An 18,405-nucleotide genomic window follows, 5' to 3' on the forward strand; every position below is an offset into this window, starting at 1 on the left:
CTTTGTAAGTAATTTATGCTAGTTAAAAGAGGAAACAATGCAAACTTCATATTGAACAATGCAATGGACTTGCAGCACCCTTCAAATGTTAGGCTGTCTCAAGATGTTTTACAACCAAGGCAGGATTTTGCGAATGCAATGACACTTGTGGTTTAAGAAACAGCAGCCAGTTTGCACAAAGCAGAACGTAACAAGCAGCAGTGTGATAATGATAAAATATTCTGTTTCAGATGATGTTGGTTCGAATAAACATTGGTGTAGGAAGAACATGCCATCTCTTCGAAATAAGTAACTGGATCTTGAGAGAGACAGTGAATTGCTTCAATGCCTTATCTGAAAGACAGCCTCTTAAATAGATGAGTGCTGTAAGGGTTTTTCAGGATATATATTGTATACATTTCTCTGACAGTAAATGTACCTATTGACAGTATTACACTGAAGTATCAGTATGAATTATGTATTCTTATAACTGTATGTAATGTATTACCTGTCCTTTTACTTCTCTTCCCACAATCCAGGGACCAAAACAATTTTTCCAAGAGAAGCAGTGAGTCACTTGTTCTTCATCTAGTCTAGGATACAATACTTTTGTTCAGAATGTTGCCTCCTCTACAGTGAAGAAGCTTAGACTTGTGTATCATTTGCACTCAGTTTAAAAGTGTGACTCTAAGCTTCTGATTGCTTGCTCCTTTAATTCACCACCACACTCTTACTCTGACTTTTCTGTCCGTGGTCATGTGCACTGTTTCAATGAGGCCCAATGCGAGCTGGCAAATCAATACCTCATCTAACATCCGGGCAAATTACAGAATGCAAGACTCAATATTCAATTCCCCAAGTTTGGATAATACGCTGCTTATTTTCTTTATATAAGAGCTGGTAAATTCCTGCCTGCCATTCAGTTTTTTTTAATTTGTTTAATCCAAGACTAACTTGATTCTCTCTCAGTTCTGGACTTGCACATTATCTGTTCCCCTTTCTCTAGATGTTTTCCAGAATTGTATGTTTTTATTTCAGATTTTCACCACATGTAGTTGTTTTGATTTACACACAAATTAGGGAGGTACTTGACATGTATGCATCATAGCAGAGTGATCAAAAGTCACTCATTGATCACGTGCTTATCTGCCTAAGTAGCCACTAGTAATGGGAATTTCAGCCAACGGATTAAAGTCCTGCTGATCTAAGATTTTAGATGTGTTAGGTCTGAAATTCATAACATCAAAGCATGGAAGCAAGCCCTTCAGCCCTATTCGTCTGTTCTGACCAAGATGCTTAGCTAAGCTAATCCCATTGGCTCATATCTCTCTACACCTGTGCTGTCTAATTTTTAAAAATGTAATTGCATCTGCTTCAACAACTTACTCTGGAAGCTCATCCCACCCTCTGTGTGGAAAAACCTACTTCACAGATCTCCTTTAAACCTTAAACACAAGAGATTCTGCAGATGCTGGAAATCCAGGGAAGATAGTCCCAACCTATCAAATCTCGATGAATAAACACTTCTGGGGTTTCCAGCCAGGTACAGATATCAATCATAACCAATGTTTTGATGACAAACTCTGCCATCTTCATCAAGGATGAAGATGGCGGAGCTTGCCAATGAAATGTTGATTATAATCAATACCTGTAACTGTCTGGAAGCCCAAGAAGAGTTTATTTGTCATATATGCCGGGAAAGCACTAGACCCTTTATCAAATCTCTCTTTATAACTGAAGCTCTCCAGTCCAGACAATATATGAATGTTTTTTGCATCCTCTCTAGTTCTACTGCATTCTTCCTGTAGTGTAGCAATCAGAACCACATTCAGCTCTCCAATGACCAATGTTTTGTCAATGGTAATGTGACATCCCAACTCTTATACTCAATGCCATGGACATTGAAGACAATTATGCCCCATGCCTTTTTCACCATCCTGCCTAACTGTGTTGACACTTTCAGGGGACAATATACAGTACATGTACCCCTAGGTCTGTAAGTTCAATAGCATCCCCTTCAGAGCCCTTCCATCCATTGTGTGTGTGACCTGCCTCGATTCAACCTCCCGAAAGGTATCACTTCACACTTGTCTGAGTTAAACTTCATCTACCATTTCTTTAATCATTTTCCAGTTGATCAAAATCCCTTTGTAACTTTAGATAACCTTCACAGTCCACTATACCTCCAGTTTTGGGGTCACCTGTAAGCCTAGTAATTAGACCATCTGCATTTTTATCCGTATAATTGTAATTAATCAGTGTGACAAACAACAGGGGGCCTAGCACTGACCCGGCAGCACACTATTGGTCACAGGTCTGCAATATGAAAAGCAACCCTTCATTACTACAACACACAAAAGTCTGTGTGCTCTCTGAAATTCCAGCATCTGCAGATCTTGTGTCTACTTCACTACCACTTTCTGTTTCCTGGACAAGGTGACATGTAGTCTCATCATGAGTCTCACATGTTGTAACTTTCCAGACTAGCCGACTACATGTGACCTTGTCAAAGGCCTTGCCCTTGTGAATGTTTTTTATTGCCACTTCAAAATACTCGGTTGAATTTGTGAGGCACGATTTCCCATGCACAAAGTCATGCTATCTCTAAACATTCTTTGCCTTCTCAGAATAAAAGGCAAGGATAATAGGGTTAGGGAATCTTGTTTTTGAGAGATATTGAGGCTAAGAAAAAGAAGTGCAGAGCAGGTATAGCCAGGAAAGAGCAAATGAGATACTTGAAGAGTACAATAAATGAAAGAGTACACTTAAGAAGGAAATCAGGAAGGCTTAAAGAAGAGATGTGGTTGCCCTAAAATGAAAGAGAATTAGAATAGTTTCTGCAGATATATTAAGAACAATAGGAGAGAAAGGGACAAAATTGGTCCTCTGGAAGATCAGATTAGTCATTTATGCATAGAGACAAAAGAGATGGGGAAGATTTTAAATTAATTTTTTGCATCTATATTTACTCAGGAGATAAACACAGAGTCTATAGAAGTGAGGCAAAACAGCAGTGAGTCATGGTCTGTATACTGATTACAGAGAAGGAATTGTTTCATGTCCTGAGGGACATTAGGGTGGATAAATCCCTAGGGTCTGACAAGGCGTTCCCTCAGACCTTGTGGGAGGCCAGTTCAGAAATTGCAGGGGCCCTTAGCCATGGGTGAGGTGCCAGAAGATTGGAGGATAGCTAGTGTTGTTTCCATAATTTAAGAAAGGCTCTAAAAATAAACCAGGAATTTATAGGCCAGTGAGCCTTACATCAGAAATAGGTATGTTATTGGAAGGCATTCTAAACAACTGGATGTATAAGTACAGTGGATTTCGGTCAATTCGGCTGTTGGTTAATCAGGGCAGCTGCTTATTTGGGACACCATGCTGCATAATTGGGACAAGACACTATTCCCAAACAGTTTCTAACTAGCATCAACTGCAAGCACTTGTGTGGCCGTTAAACACTATACTGTGCTTAGAACACACAGTTTCTAAATAGTGTCAGTTGGGTATATTATTTTCAAAAATCAGTGACAGTTGGTGAGAAATAAGCAAAAAACGCAATTCAGAACTGTTTTTTCTCACTGCAGTTTCAAGCATTCAGTCTTAGAGATGCCAGAAATGGCTGGGAGTGAAAATGAAATGATATCACTCCTTCAACAAGTTGGAACTATGAAGAATTTGAAGGTATCAACAATCGTCTTGAATGTTACAATGGAAATGAAGATTTGAGGATGCAATTGTCAAAAGCATTGTATGAAGTCAATTATCTACACTAAGTGCATTGATTTTGTTTATTTACAGTCAAACAAAAGAACATGGCAGCATACACTGGATGAACTCCTCTGTCAATAACTATTAAGAACTAATACATTATATTATATTACTGTAGTAGTATTTAGTAATGTTCTAAGTTGTTCTGTATTTCATTTAAATACATAAATTGCTACTCAGTAAAATAGTAGTTTGTCTTTCTTTATACCTTTTTAACTTTTTTTTCTCATGAAACTTTGGTTTTTTGGGCCAAAATGTACTGTTTCCAATTAGTTCCAATTAAATGGAATCCCCTGCATTTGGATAGTCAGGGATTGATCTGGGATAGTCAACATAGCTTTGTGTGAGGTAGATCACATCTAACCAATTTAGTAGCTGGTTGCCTCTCTGACTGGAAGCCTATGACTGTTGGTGTGGAGTATTGTGTGCAATTTTGATCATCTATGTACAGGAAAGATGTAAATAAGATTAAAAGAGAATATATTGCCAGGATTTGAGGACTTGAGTTATAGGGAAAGGTTGAATAGGTTAGGACTTTATTGCCTAGAACATAGAAGAATGAGGAGAGATTTGATAGAGTTATACAAAATTATGAGGTGTATAGATTGGGTAAATGCAATCAGGCTTTTTCTAGTGAGGTTGGGTGAGTCTAGAACTAAAGGTCGTGAGAGGGAGTCCCTTCACTCAGAGGGTGGTGAGAGTGTGGAACGAGCTGCCAGTGGAAATGGTGGATGGGGGTTCAGTTTCAGCATTTAAGAGAGTTTGGATAGGTACGTGGATAAGAAGGATATGGAGGGCTATGGTTCGGGTGCAGATCGATGGGTCTAGGATAAATAGTTCAGCATGTACTAGATGGGCTGAAGGGCCTGTTTCTGTGCTGTAGTGTTCTATGAGTCTATGATTCTATACCCTAGGGAAAAAGAATTAACCCGTCTATGCCCCTTATGATTTTATACATCTCTATTCGATCACCTTTGAATCTTGTTTCTTCACAGCTATTCAGTAACCCATTCCCTTAATGCTTGAGTATTCTACAAATCAATGTGTTTTATTTTGCACTCAGTTTAAAGAACATTTTTCACTGTACAGCTTGACTGATGGACAATTACACTGCATTCAAAACATTATTTTTGCCCATGAATAGATATATTCTCCCCCAAAAGTACAGCTATACATGTTTAATTTAAAGAACAGGATGGAATGAAATCTGCGTTATGATTTTATTTTGGCACAATAATTTATTATGGTAACAATGATCAACTTCCATGCAACTATCCAGATTCTCTGTTTCCACAGTCGAGTGTCCGACCAACTGATCACGTATGGCATCATCCAAGTCGGAGATCAAAATTCAAACACTTGATCGATCAGCCCATCTCACTGGCTCGAGCAGGAAGGTACATTTAGTCAGTTAATTGAGGTGGGGATGTTTAAATGGAGTACGTTACCATAGAATGGGAAAATCCAGCTGCTTTGTATACAGTTTTGATTGACATTATGGAGTTCATTTTCCCATGCAACTTGTTGAAGTATTCACATTGCACGGGGCTTTATTGTGCAAAAACTGAACCGACACATTTTTATTTGACAGGTAGGAGTGCAGCAGCTACACACAATATAGTGAGTGAAGAATGCAGATGATCGAGGGAAAAGTAGGACACGCATATTATTCGGCTTGTTTCACGGAGCAGCTTAGATGTTGCCCACTATCTAACTGGCTGACAAATGCTCAGAGAAATTAGCATTCCCCTTTGCCTGTTCAATCATCTGAATCCAAAAGTGTGAACCAATGAGTTGCCATGTATAGTGAAATTACTCCTAATATGCTGTTGGGAAGAAGGCTTTAATATTTCAAATTCAGGAGATAATATTGGAACATTAGTTATAAATCCATAGTACTCTGCACACTGCAACATATACAGCCTCTGACTTTTTTGAATAGCCTCTGTACAGCATTTCTTATGATAACTGACTAGCACTATGCTCTTGTTACACACATGGGGTTAATGGGATATTAATTTAGCTAGGTTGTGTTTTTTTTTTGTGGCTAGGGTAAACCGTAGCAGCTTTCTACATTATTGTGTATATGTTGGTGTCATGACTGAAGCATCATCAGTGTAGAAAGACCTAGCCACAGTTTCACCTGAGGTGGGATGATGTCAGGGTCATAGTGTGGCAAATCCATGTACCGGCTTAGACATAGTGCGGAAGATAGTTAGAGCTCTTTACATGAAGTAATCACATGGGTATTGAGACTGTCAGGTTTAAGCCAAATCAGATAAAGCTATCAAGTTTGCTTCTTTGAAGTACATTGACCTTTCCGCCTTTGTAACGATCTGAGAGATTTATATTTTTCTTGTGAAAGTTATTTGCCGGAGTACTGCTACAAGAATGCTTTGCTTGGCACTTGTGCATGTACAATAAAATCCATATTGACTTTAGGTATATTTATCTTTCTGAAGTTAACTCAGACCTTGCAACTGTCATGGTGAGATTTGATTGTAGTCCAATATTCTAATTTATTACAGAGGACAGCTGTATCAGGCTTAAAAATGTTGCCACTTATTATCCATATTCTGCTGCTTACCTCGCTCCTGGAATTCTCCTTTTCGAGATTACCCTTAATCTCCTGATTCCTTCTGGAATGTTTAATTTTCTCTCCTTGTTTTCTCAGCTCATTTCATTTACTAGATACTTTTTTTTGTGTCCAGGGTTCTCTTCCTGTCTGGTGTATTTGTCTTTGCGTACAGTTATTACTCCCTTCTCTCTTACTTTATCACTCGCTAAAGAAAACAATATGTTATTTCTTTGGCCAAGGACTTTTAGAGCCTGTTTATTGCAATATTATTGGGTCAATGTTAAGTTTGGAAGAAGGCAGAGATCATTTTCATTATTTCTTTAATATCTTGGTGCATCTGTACCTATTTTTTTGTTGGTGACATTCGTTTATTTTAATCTTTCCATATCTTAACGCAGGGATATCTCCTTTCTGTGTGATGCCGTATGTACCAAATGTTCCATTAATGTGATGCCAATTTCATTGGCAGCCATAGACAAGAGTGCTGTTCGAGCTCAATCTGTAAAACCGCCTACCACAGTAAGTAATGAAGAGATCAGAATGCTGAGTGATTTGCAAGCAATATTTATCATGTTTTGTTTCCAGCCAGTGCCATTATAATTGCTGGGTTCAGAATAAGCCTGTTTCAACTTTATTTCAGTTTTGAATTTTCATTTTAAATTTCTGAGATGAGAAGGAAAAAATCTAATTTACACATTTATTTATATCACAACAAAGAAGAGGGCTGTTAACAACCTTGTTAGTTAAAACAGGGAATATTCCAATCGTGACTACTTTGAAAGAGAAGTTCACCTTAATGACTGCTTTAAGGAAAGGTTTACTGGACTGTTGACAGCATTTTGGAATCATGAGAACCACGTCACCCTATTTTGATTTTAAATGAGATGTGCTTTGATACTGGATAATATTTCATAGAATGTAGAACAAAAAATATGACAGCACTAGACGGGCCATTTGTACTACAATATTGTGCTAGTCTTGATATCAATTTTATCTCGATATCTTAAATGTCCTCTTTTAAAGTATCATCGATTTCCCTCCATCCCTTTATATTCTTGTATCTATCAAAAAACCCTTAAACTTCACCAAAATGGCTGCTTCACAACTGCCCCAAGTAACCTATTAGAGGCACCTACTACACATTGCACAAAGAAATCTTGTCCTTTACATTGCCTTTAAACATACCCCATCAAACCTTAAAAACATGTCTTCTGTGTTTGAAATTTCTGCCATGGTGAAAAGATTCTAACTGTCCACCCGACCTATGCCGCTCATAATTAAAAAAAACCTCTATCAGGTGTCTCAGTCTCCAATGCTCTCAGGAGAATAGCCTACGTTTGCCCAGCCATCCCTTATAGCTCATACCCTCTAATCCAGGCAGCACTCCAAGTCTAGTTCACAACTCCTAGTTCCCAAGTCTCCACGTCTTTCTCCACAGTAAAAACTGAGGAGAAATATTCATTGAGTAACTTGCCTATCTCCGATGGCTCCACACATGAATGTCCACATTGGTCATTAACGGTGTTTGTCTGTCTGTCTGTCCCTCTCTCCTTTCTCCTCTTTCGTCCCTCTCCCCCTCTCTCTTCTCTCTCCCCCCTCTCCCCTCTCTCTCTCCCCCCTCTCCCCCTCTCTCTCCTCTCTCCCCAATCCTCCCCTTCTCTCTCCCCTTCTCTCTCCCCCTCTCTCTCTCCCCCTCACTCTCCCCCCTCTCTCTCCCCCTCGCTCTCTCCCTCTCTCCCCTCTCTCTCCTCTCCCCTCTCTCTCCCCCTCTCCCTCTATCTCTCTCCTCTCTCTCCCCCTCTCTCCCTCCCTCTCTCCCCCTCTCTCCCCCTTTCTCTCCCCCCACTCTCTCCCCACTTTCTCCTCCTCTCTCATCTTTCCTCCCCTCTCCCTCCCTCTTTTCCCCCAAAATTGCATAAAACCTCTTTGGATTTTCCCTAATCTTCTCTGTGTGAGCTATCATGTCCTCTTTTTGCCCTCCTGATTTCCTTCTTGAGCATACTCAAGTATAAGCTGATACTTTATCTTCATTGCTTAGACTTTGTGCTGTAATCTCTAATATGACATCTTATCAAAAGCCTTTGAGAAATCCAACTGTACCATTTCTGCTGATTCCCTTCATCAGCTGTTTGTTATGGCTTAAAAGAATTGAATAAATAAGTCAGACATGATTCCCTTTCATGCTGACTTTGCTTGATTTTGTACAAGGGGTTTTTGAATGTTCTTCTGCTGGTTTCTTAATGGTGGATTCCGACATTTTCTCAGTGGTGATTTCTTAGGCTAACCGGCTCATAGTTTCCAGCTTTAATTGTCCCCCCCCCCCCTTTTCAATAGTAGCATTACATTTGCTATTTCCCAATCTGCTGAAAACTTACTTGTGGTTTCAGCATTTCCTAGAGTAATGTTATGCATTAAAGATGCAGTGAGAGACTTGAGATGTGCCCAACGTCGAAAGTCAAAGGTGAGTTTATTGTCACACATTTGAACACCAGCACATAGCAACTAATAAGCAGCATTCACAGGAAAAACACAAATGGAGCATAAATTACATATTTTTTGGAAGAAGAAACACAATAAGAGTAAGAAAGACCAAGTGCACTTTAGTGCAAAGTGATCCGGTGTATGGTGAAGAATTCAGCTGAGAGAGGCTGATTCACTGAAATCATTCAGAGATTATTCACCCATGCTTCCCCCAATGCCAAATAATTACTTGAGGTTAGAGTCAATGTTGAGTCTTTTCAAACCTGTTCTCCTTGAGGTACCTGCTTGTGATGTTTGTACTCTGCACTGTATTTAGGGACTGAACTGATTTCTTTTTTGACACTGAGTACTTTTTTCCCACTCTGCAGAAACAGGGGGATGTACCTGAGAGTGTGATACCAGATAAGTACCATATTGTGAAGAACAAGGGTGTTCTGGGATTGGAGTATTATGAGGAGTGAGTAATCCTCTAAATTATAAAATCTTTGATTAAAGTTGCTTTTTTTCCCCTCCAAAGTGAAAGCTTTCTCCTTTGTGTTTTGTGATATGTTAGACCTAAGGCTTCACAGCTTGTCACTGCATATGAAACTATGCTAACAAGTCTCTTTCCTGATTTCCCAATAAATCAACTACGTGGTCCTTCAAAACTGAAGAGTTATATATGATAGGGCTTTTGCATGACTTCACAGTGCAGCACATTGACGTTTTAATTTCAAGCTCAAGTTTAATTCTCATTCAACCATACAGGAATACCCATGAATGCAGCCAAATGAAACAATGTTACTCCAGGATAAAGGAGCAAAACACAGTACCAACAATCATACACAGCACAAGGCACATATAGCACATGTAAGATATCAGTAAAACACAGCCTCACACAAAACAATATAGTCCGAGTTAATGAATGTTGCAGCAGTCTAATACAGTACAGCTTGTCTTCTGTTGAGTGAACACTAGGGGGCAGCATCAACTCCAGCATGGACGCCGAGCCACAATACCTCTGGTGGAGCACTTGAATCCGATGCCTCCCCCAGGCGGCCGCAAACAGGCGACAACACAGCATGAGGGCTAGTCTTCGTTACACCCGAGGCCACGTAGCTCCACTACTGTCCGCCCCTGCCATCCGCCAATAATCCAATGAACTGGACTTAGATAGATAGATAGATAGATACTTTATTCATCCCCATGGGGAAATTCAACTTTTTTCTAATGTCCCATACACTTGTTGTAGCAAAACTAATTACATACAGTACTTAACTCAGTAAAAAATATGATATGCATCTAAATCACTATCTCAAAAAGCATTAATAATAGCTTTTAAAAAGTTCTTAAGTCCTGGCGGTAGAATTGTAAAGCCTAATGGCATTGGGGAGTATTGACCTCTTCATCCTGTCTGAGGAGCATTGCATCGATAGTAACCTGTCGCTGAAACTGCTTCTCTGTCTCTGGATGGTGCTATGTAGAGGATGTTCAGAGTTTTCCATAATTGACCGTAGCCTACTCAGCGCCCTTCGCTCAGCTACCGATGTTAAACTCTCCAGTACTTTGCCCACGACAGAGCCCGCCTTCCTTACCAGCTTATTAAGACGTGAGGCGTCCCTCTTCTTAATGCTTCCTCCCCAGCACGCCACCACAAAGAAGAGGGCGCTCTCCACAACTGACCTATAGAACATCTTCAGCATCTCACTACAGACATTGAATGACGCCAACCTTCTAAGGAAGTACAGTCGACTCTGTGCCTTCCTGCACAAGGCATCTGTGTTGGCAGTCCAGTCTAGCTTCTCGTCTAACTGTACTCCCAGATACTTGTAGGTCTTAACCTGCTCCACACATTCTTCATTAATGATCACTGGCTCCATATGAGGCCTAGATCTCCTAAAGTCCACCACCATCTCCTTGGTCTTGCAGCATTCCACACCAACAATGTCTGACAGAGTCTTGTGATCACAACAAAAATGACTAAGATAATCACTGGCTGTTAGTCTGCACACCTCCGTCGTGCACTAACTCTGACTCTCCGACGCAGACAGCAGCACGATCTTCATCAAGTCCAGCTCCTTCCGTTTCTCTGCCAATGATGCGGTAGATCTGCAGTTCTTAATATCCAGCAGGGTCTTGTGATCATAAAAGATATCTTTAAAAAAGACAGTAACACATTTGGTTGACCATGTAGAAGCCACCCTCTTACTGGAATTTATTATGTAACTAGGATGGTATGAACTAAAGCTGAACAGATGTTTTGGGGGAGTTTGACCAATCCACGAAACAGTAGTTCTGATTCTTTAATCTGTTCTCCATTTTCCTTACCTCAAGGAACAGGAAATCATTTATTCATTTTTATTTTGCATAGTTTTAACTTCAAAGGATCCACCAGAATCCTTGCTGATTTGTGGTTAATCTTTCTTGTAGTAAATATACCACGCTACTGGAAGACGATGAGAAGAAACTGAGAGTATTTCCCTCCATGTAAGTACTTGTACTCACTGTCTCTTTGATTAAATCAGTTTATTTAACAATGCCTTTTAAGATCTTTTTATGTTTTGTAACTCCAAAACATGAAACTAATTGCAAGAAAAAGATGGGAGCCCAGGAGAACATGTCTTAGTTGGGGTTTACATTAAGAGAGGGGAGCACGTATGATGTGGTAGCGTGATGACGTATACAATTCCCTTATTTTTACATACAGCCCATAATGATTTATTGAAATGAACAAGAATGCTTAATCAAACCATATATATTCAAATACTAATGAAATATTAAATGTACAACACTCCTCCTTGCTTAGCTATAAACTCTAACTCAATATAAAATGCATCTCAACTATAATCACAGTACACTATATAATACAGCTACTATACAGACATTCACAGCATATAAATTTTGAATTGTTCCATTCAGGCCTAAGGATTTAATCGCTGCAGAGGATTTGTGAGATAATGTCTTTCCTGACAGGGATGGGGGGTGGTCACTCTGCTTGGCAGGTGAGACGTGGCGATGAAACAATCTCAGGTTCTGGGGTGCCTCCGTGGTGGTTGTAGTGGTTGACTCTGGGACTGCAGAAAGTGGTTCTGATAGCTTCAGCCATGTTTCTTCTCTAACAATTGGCCCTGCTCACTTCAAATAATCAATGTGTCATTTTTAACCATGTATAACCATATATCAATTACAGCACAGAAACAGGCCATCTTGGCCCTTCTAGTCCGTGTCGAGCGCTTACTCTCACCTAGTCCCACTGACCTGCACTCAGCCCATAACCCTCCATTCCTTTCCTGTCCATATACCTATGCAATTTTTTTTAAAATGACAAAATCAAACCTGCCTCTACCACTTCTACTGGAAGCTCATTCCACACAGCTACCATTCTCTGAGTAAAGAAGTTCCCCCTCGTGTTACCCCTAAACTTTTGCCCCTTAACTCTCAACTCATGTCCTCTTGTTTGAATCTCCCCTACTCTCAATGGAAAAAAGCCTATCCACATCAACTCTATCTATCTCCCTCATAATTTTAAATACCGCTATGAAGTCTGCTCTCAACCTTCTACGCTCCAAAGAATAAAGACCTAACTTGTTCAACCTATCTCTGTAACTTAGGTGCTGAAACTCAGGTAACATTCTAGTAAATCTCCTCTATTTTGTTGACATCTTTCCTATAATTCGGTGACCAGAACTGTACACAATACTCCAAATTTGGCCTCACCAATGCCTTGTACAATTTTAATATTACATCCCAACTCCTATACTGAATGCTCTGATTTATAAAGGCCAGCATACCAAAATCTTTCTTCACCACCCTATCCACATGAGATTCCACCTTCAGGGAACTATGCACCATTATTCCTAGATCACTCTGTTCTACTGCATTCTTCAATGCCCTACCATTTATCATGTATGTCCTTTTTGATTATTCCTCCCAAAATGTAACACCTCACACTTATCAGCATTAAACTCCATCTGCCATCTTTCAGCCCACTCTTCTAATTGGCCTAAGTCTCAGCAAGCTTTGAAAATCTACTTCATTATCCACAACGCCACCTATCTTAGTATCATCTGCATACTTACTAATACAATTTACCACCCCATCTTCCAGATCATTAATGTATATGACAAACAACATTGGACCCAGTACAGATCCCTGAGGTGCACCACTATTCACCGGCCTCCAACCTGACAAACAGTTATCCACCACTACTCTGACATCTCCCATCCAGCCACTGTTGAATCCATTTTACTATTTCAATATTAATACCTAACAATTGAACCTTCCTAACTAACCTTCCGTGTGGAACCTTGTCAAAGGTCTTACTGAAGTCCATATAGAAATCATCCACTGCTTTACCCTCATCAACTTTCCTAGTAACCTCTTCAGAAAATTCAATAAGATTTGTCAAACATGGCCTTCCATGCACAAATCCATGTTGACTGTCCCTAATCAGACCCTGTCTATCTTGATAATTATATATGCCATCTCTAAGAATACTTTCCATTCATTTACCCACTACTGACGTCAAACTTACAGGCTGATAATTGCTAGGTTTACTCTTAGAACCCTTTTTAAAGAATGGAACCACATGAGCAATACGCCAATCCTCCGGCACCATCCCCATTTCTAATGACATTTGAAATATTTCTGTCAGAGCCCCTGCTATTTCTACACCAACTTCCCTCAAGGTCCTAGGGAATATCCTGTCAGGGTCTGGAGACTTATCTACTTTTATATTCTTTAAAAGCACCAGTACTGCCTCTTCTTTAATCATCATAGTTTCTATAACTACCCTATTGTTTCCCTTACCTTACACAATTCAATATCCTTCTCCTTATTGAATACCGAAGAAAAGAAATTGTTCAAAATCTCCCCATCTCTTTTGGCTCCGCACATAGTTGTCCACTCTGATTCTCTAAGGGACCAATTTTATCCCTCACTATCCTTTTACTATTAATATAACTGTAGAAACCCTTTAGATTTATTTGCACCTTACTTGCCAAAGCAACCTCATATCTCCTTTTAGCTTTTCTAATTTCTTTCTTAAGATTCTTTTTACATTCTTTATATTCCTCGAGCACCTCATTTACTCCATGCTGCCTATATTTATTGTAGATCTCTCTGTTTTTCCAAACCAAGTTTCCAATATCCCTTGAAAACCATGGTTCTCTCAAATTTTTAACCTTTCCTTTCAACCTAACAGGAACATCAAGATTCTGTACCCTCAAAATTTCACCTTTAAATGATCTTCATTTCTCTATTACATCCTTCCCATAAAACAAATTGTCCCAATCCACTCCTTCTAAGTCCTTTCGCATCTCCTCAAAGTAAGCCTTTCTCCAACCAAAAATTTCAACCCTGGGTCCAGTCCTATCCTTCTCCATAATTATATTGAAACTAATGGCATTGATCACTGGACCCGAAGTGCTCCCCAACACATACCTCTGTCACCTGACCTATCTCATTCTCTAACAGGAGATTCAACACTGCCCCTTCTCTAGTTGATACCTCTATGTATTGCTGCGAAAAACTATCCTGCACACATTTTACAAACTCCAAACCATCCAGCCCTTTTACAGAATGGGCTTCCCAATCTATGTGTGAAAAATTAAAATCTCCCACAATCACAACTTTGTGCTTACTACAAATATCTGCTATCTCCTTACAAATTTGCTCCTCCAATTCTCGCTCCCCATTAGGTGGTCTATAATATACCCCTGTAAGTGTTACTACACCTTTCCCATTCCTCAATTCCACCCAAATAGTCTCCCTAGACGAGCCCTCTAATTTATCCTGCCAAAGCACTGCTGTAATATTTTCTCTGATAAGCAATGCAACACCTCCCCCTCTTGCCCCTCCGATTCTATCACACCTGAAGCAACAAAATCCAGGAATATTTAGTTGCCAATCACACTCCTCCTGCAACCATGTTTCACTAATAGCTACAACATCATATTTCCAGTTATCAATCCATGCTCTTAAGTTCATCCACCTTTCTTACAATGCTCCTAGCATTAAAATAGATGCATTTAAGAAACACTCCACCTCTTACTCTTTGTTTATCTCTAATGGTGCAAACAACTTTATTATCTTTTTCTTCCTTCTCCCCTACATCTTCGGTCTGAGCGCTCCCCTTCTTTGTCACCTGCCTATCCTCCCTCGCACACTGTCTACTAGCTTTCTCTATTTGTGAATTAACCTCCTCTCTCCTAGTCTCTTCAATTTGATTCCCACCCCCCCAACCATTCTAGTTTAAAGTCTCCCCAGCAGCCTTCACAAATCTGCCCACCAGGATATTTGTCCCCCTAGGATTCAAGTGTAACCCGTCATTTTTGTACAGGTTACACCTGCCCCAAAAGAGGTCCCAATGATCCAGAAACTTGAATCCCTGCTCCCTGCTCCAATCCCTCAGCCACGCATTTATCCTCCACCTCATTCCATTTCTACTCTCACTGTCTTGTGGCACAGGCAGTAATCCTGAGATTACTACCTTTGGGGACCTTCTTCTCAACTCCCTACTTAACTGCCTATATTCTCCTTTCAGGACCTCTTCAACTTTTCCTACCAATGTTATTGGTACCTATATGTACCATGACCTCTGGCTCCTCATCCTCCCACTTCAGGATATCTTGGATGTGATCATAAACATCCCGGACCCTGGCACCAGGGAGGCAAACTACCATCCGGGTCTCCTGATTGCATCCACAGAAACGCCTATCTGACCCCCTAGCTATCGAGTCCCCTATTACTACGGCCTTCCTCTTCCTTTCCCTACCCTTCTGAGCTACAGGGCCGGACTCTGTGCCAGAGGCACGGCCACTGTTGCTTCCCCCAGGTAGGCTGACCCCCCCCAACAGTACTCAAACAGGAGTACTTATTGTCAAGGGTTACAGCCACTGGGGTACTCTCTAGTACCTGACTCTTCCCCTTCCCTCTCCTAACCGTGACTCACCTGTCTGCCTCCCGTGGCCCCAGTGTGACCACCTGCCTGTAACTCCTCTCTATCAACTCCTCACTCTCCCTGACCAGACGAAGGTCATTGAGCTGCAGCTCCAGTTCCCTAACACAGTCCCTTAGGAGCTGCAGCTCAGCGCACCTGGCACAGATGTGGACGTCTGGGAGGCTAGGAGACTCCAGGACCTCCCACATCCGACACCAAGAACAACAAGCTGCCCTCACATGCATGCTTCCCCGTTTCCTCAAATAACAAGAAAAACTGAAACCTAAACCTACCTTGCCTCGCCCGCTTCCACCTAAGCCCGTTGAGCCAAAGCCCTTAAGCCTTCACTCTGCTCCCGGCGCACTCCGCTGCCCGCAAACGACGCTGCCCGCTGTATAATGCTGTGTCCCTTTTAAATCTTCCGCGCTTCACTGCCCGACGTCACTCGCCTGCGCAGTCCTGCCTCTCTTAACTCCAATGAGAAGAAGAAAAAATCAAAATGGCTCCCGCTGCACTCCCGCTCCGATTCTTAGTCTTCCTTCTCCAAATTCCTTCTCCATATCATTTCCAGATGATATTAAATGCAATCTCCACTGTGTAGAAGAGTGGTCCAGTTCTGTCCTCAATCTTTCCAAGTATCCACTTTTAATCACCTCTGTAATATCTCGCTTGTCCAGGAATGAAACGTCGAACCTCCTTGTTTGAGCAGCCTTCAATTTGTCTCAGCAGTTTGTCCTGAGATTGGGTTTGCGGAGATGCAAGCGTGGATGTAAGGGACAGCCTTGGAACAGCATAGTTAGTGATTTGTTGGTTGTGGCGTTTGCTGCATTGTGATATGCAAGGAGGGATTTGATGAGCTTGTGATTCAGTGTAGTGTGTTCTGCTGACATAGGTTGCTGTGCATTCTTAACACTCTGGACAAACCTTTCTGCCAAGCTAATTGTAGCTGGGTGGTACAGTGCAGATGAAAAATATCTTAGTTCATTGATTTTCAGGAATGATTGAAACTGTTCTGCAGCAAACTGTGGTCCATTGTCATTGACTACGTGTTCTGGAACACCAGGCCTTGAGAACCTACTTCTCAATGTAGCAGCAGTGTGTGAGGCGAGAGGGAGCACTTCCGGACACTGTGTATCTGTGTCCACTGCTGGTTGCGGAATCCACATGAATCATCTGCAGGCTGCTCCCAGGATGGAGAGGCACTGCTATTGGCATCCCAAACAACGCATGGCTAGCTGCTTGATCTGCTGATCTATCACAGGCCACCAAAACACCTTCAGCCAACCCTTTCATTTTGATCATGCCTAGATGACCGGCAAGTAGCTGCTCCATCAGTTTAGCTCTCAGGTAAGATGATACAACAACTTTGAATCCCCACGTAAGGCAACTTCCGTCAAGGGCAAGTTCATCCTGGCGCTGGTAAAAACGAGGGAGCTGGGATTTCTGTTGCACATTCCAGCCATTTTGAGTGGCCATGTAGACCTGAGACAGTGTGGGGACTTTCTGGATTCCCTTTGGATCATCTCTGCTGCAATAGGAAGACATTGCATTGCATTGGGGATAATATGTTGAGAGGAGTGCCCTCTTCTGTTAAATGTTCTGCATCTTTCTCCTTTAAACCTGCATTGGACTGGTGTATGTGAACCCCCGTCACAACGGTAACTCGATTTGTTCAGCCAGGCTGGTTTCTGTTTGGTCATTGCAATCTTGTTCCAACTGACTTCCATTCTGCAACATAATTGTGTTTCTGTCTGCTGCGACCATTAGTACAGCTAAATCAACTGCACTTCTAAATAAACGTTGTGCTTCAGTTAGGAGCCATTTCTGATGCTTTCTTGTAAGATTCCACAAGCTAAACAATCTCTCAGTTCATCATTAAACCCATTATCAACTGACAGTGCTCAGGCAATCTCTTCAGTTCAGCTACATACACTGATATGGAGTTGCCTGCCTTATGAGACCTAAAGCGTTCTGCAATCAGCAATGGCTTCAGTTCTAAATGTTTCTGCATTACTTTTACAATATCAACAAAGGTCATTTCAGCTGGTTTGGTTGGAGCAGTTAAACTTCTAAACAAACTGTATACCTTTAAGCCAAAGGACTCAGCAAAATTGGCAGTCACTTCTCATCAGTTATTCCAATTGATATAAAATACTGCTCAATTTACTCCGTATACAGTATCCAGTTATCTGTTGAGTAATCAAACATGTCAATATTTCTGATATAGCCATTGATAGATAGATAGATAGATAGATAGATAGATAGATAGATAGATAGATAGTTCATTCATCCCCATGGGGAAATTCAACTTTTTTCCAATGTCCCATACACTTGTTGTAGCAAAACTAATTACATACAATACTTAACTCAGTAAAAAAATATGATATGCATCTAAATCACTATCTCAAAAAGCATTAATAATAGCTTTTAAAAAGTTCTTAAGTCCTGGCGGTAGAATTGTAAAGCCTAATGGCATTGGGGAGTATTGACCTCTTCATCCTGTCTGAGGAGCATTGCTGCTCTTTTTAAAAAAATGATTATCACCACCTAGTATTCACTGTTTATGAACCTGTGAATTCTTCAATTCTCTGTGTTCGTAAAAACTCGACCGTCTTTCCTTTTGTGAAGAAAATGTGCTGCGCTTTTTTTTAACCCAATTGTTTCTTGCTGCTCTTCAACA

General features: G+C 40.8%; 1 protein-coding gene across 1 annotated transcript in view; it reads left to right on the plus strand.

Moving 5' to 3' along the window:
* Window positions 1–18,405, plus strand: part of axdnd1 (axonemal dynein light chain domain containing 1) — a 157,457-nt gene that overhangs the window by 25,204 nt on the left and 113,848 nt on the right. The window contains exons 5-8 of the mRNA XM_073063319.1: window positions 5,044–5,144; window positions 6,724–6,844; window positions 9,175–9,263; window positions 11,216–11,272. Of these exons, the coding sequence (XP_072919420.1) occupies window positions 5,044–5,144; window positions 6,724–6,844; window positions 9,175–9,263; window positions 11,216–11,272 (368 nt within the window). The remainder of the gene's footprint in view (window positions 1–5,043; window positions 5,145–6,723; window positions 6,845–9,174; window positions 9,264–11,215; window positions 11,273–18,405) is intronic.

The sequence above is a fragment of the Hemitrygon akajei genome, chromosome 12, assembly GCF_048418815.1.
Source record: "Hemitrygon akajei chromosome 12, sHemAka1.3, whole genome shotgun sequence".
Taxonomy (NCBI): domain Eukaryota; kingdom Metazoa; phylum Chordata; class Chondrichthyes; order Myliobatiformes; family Dasyatidae; genus Hemitrygon; species Hemitrygon akajei.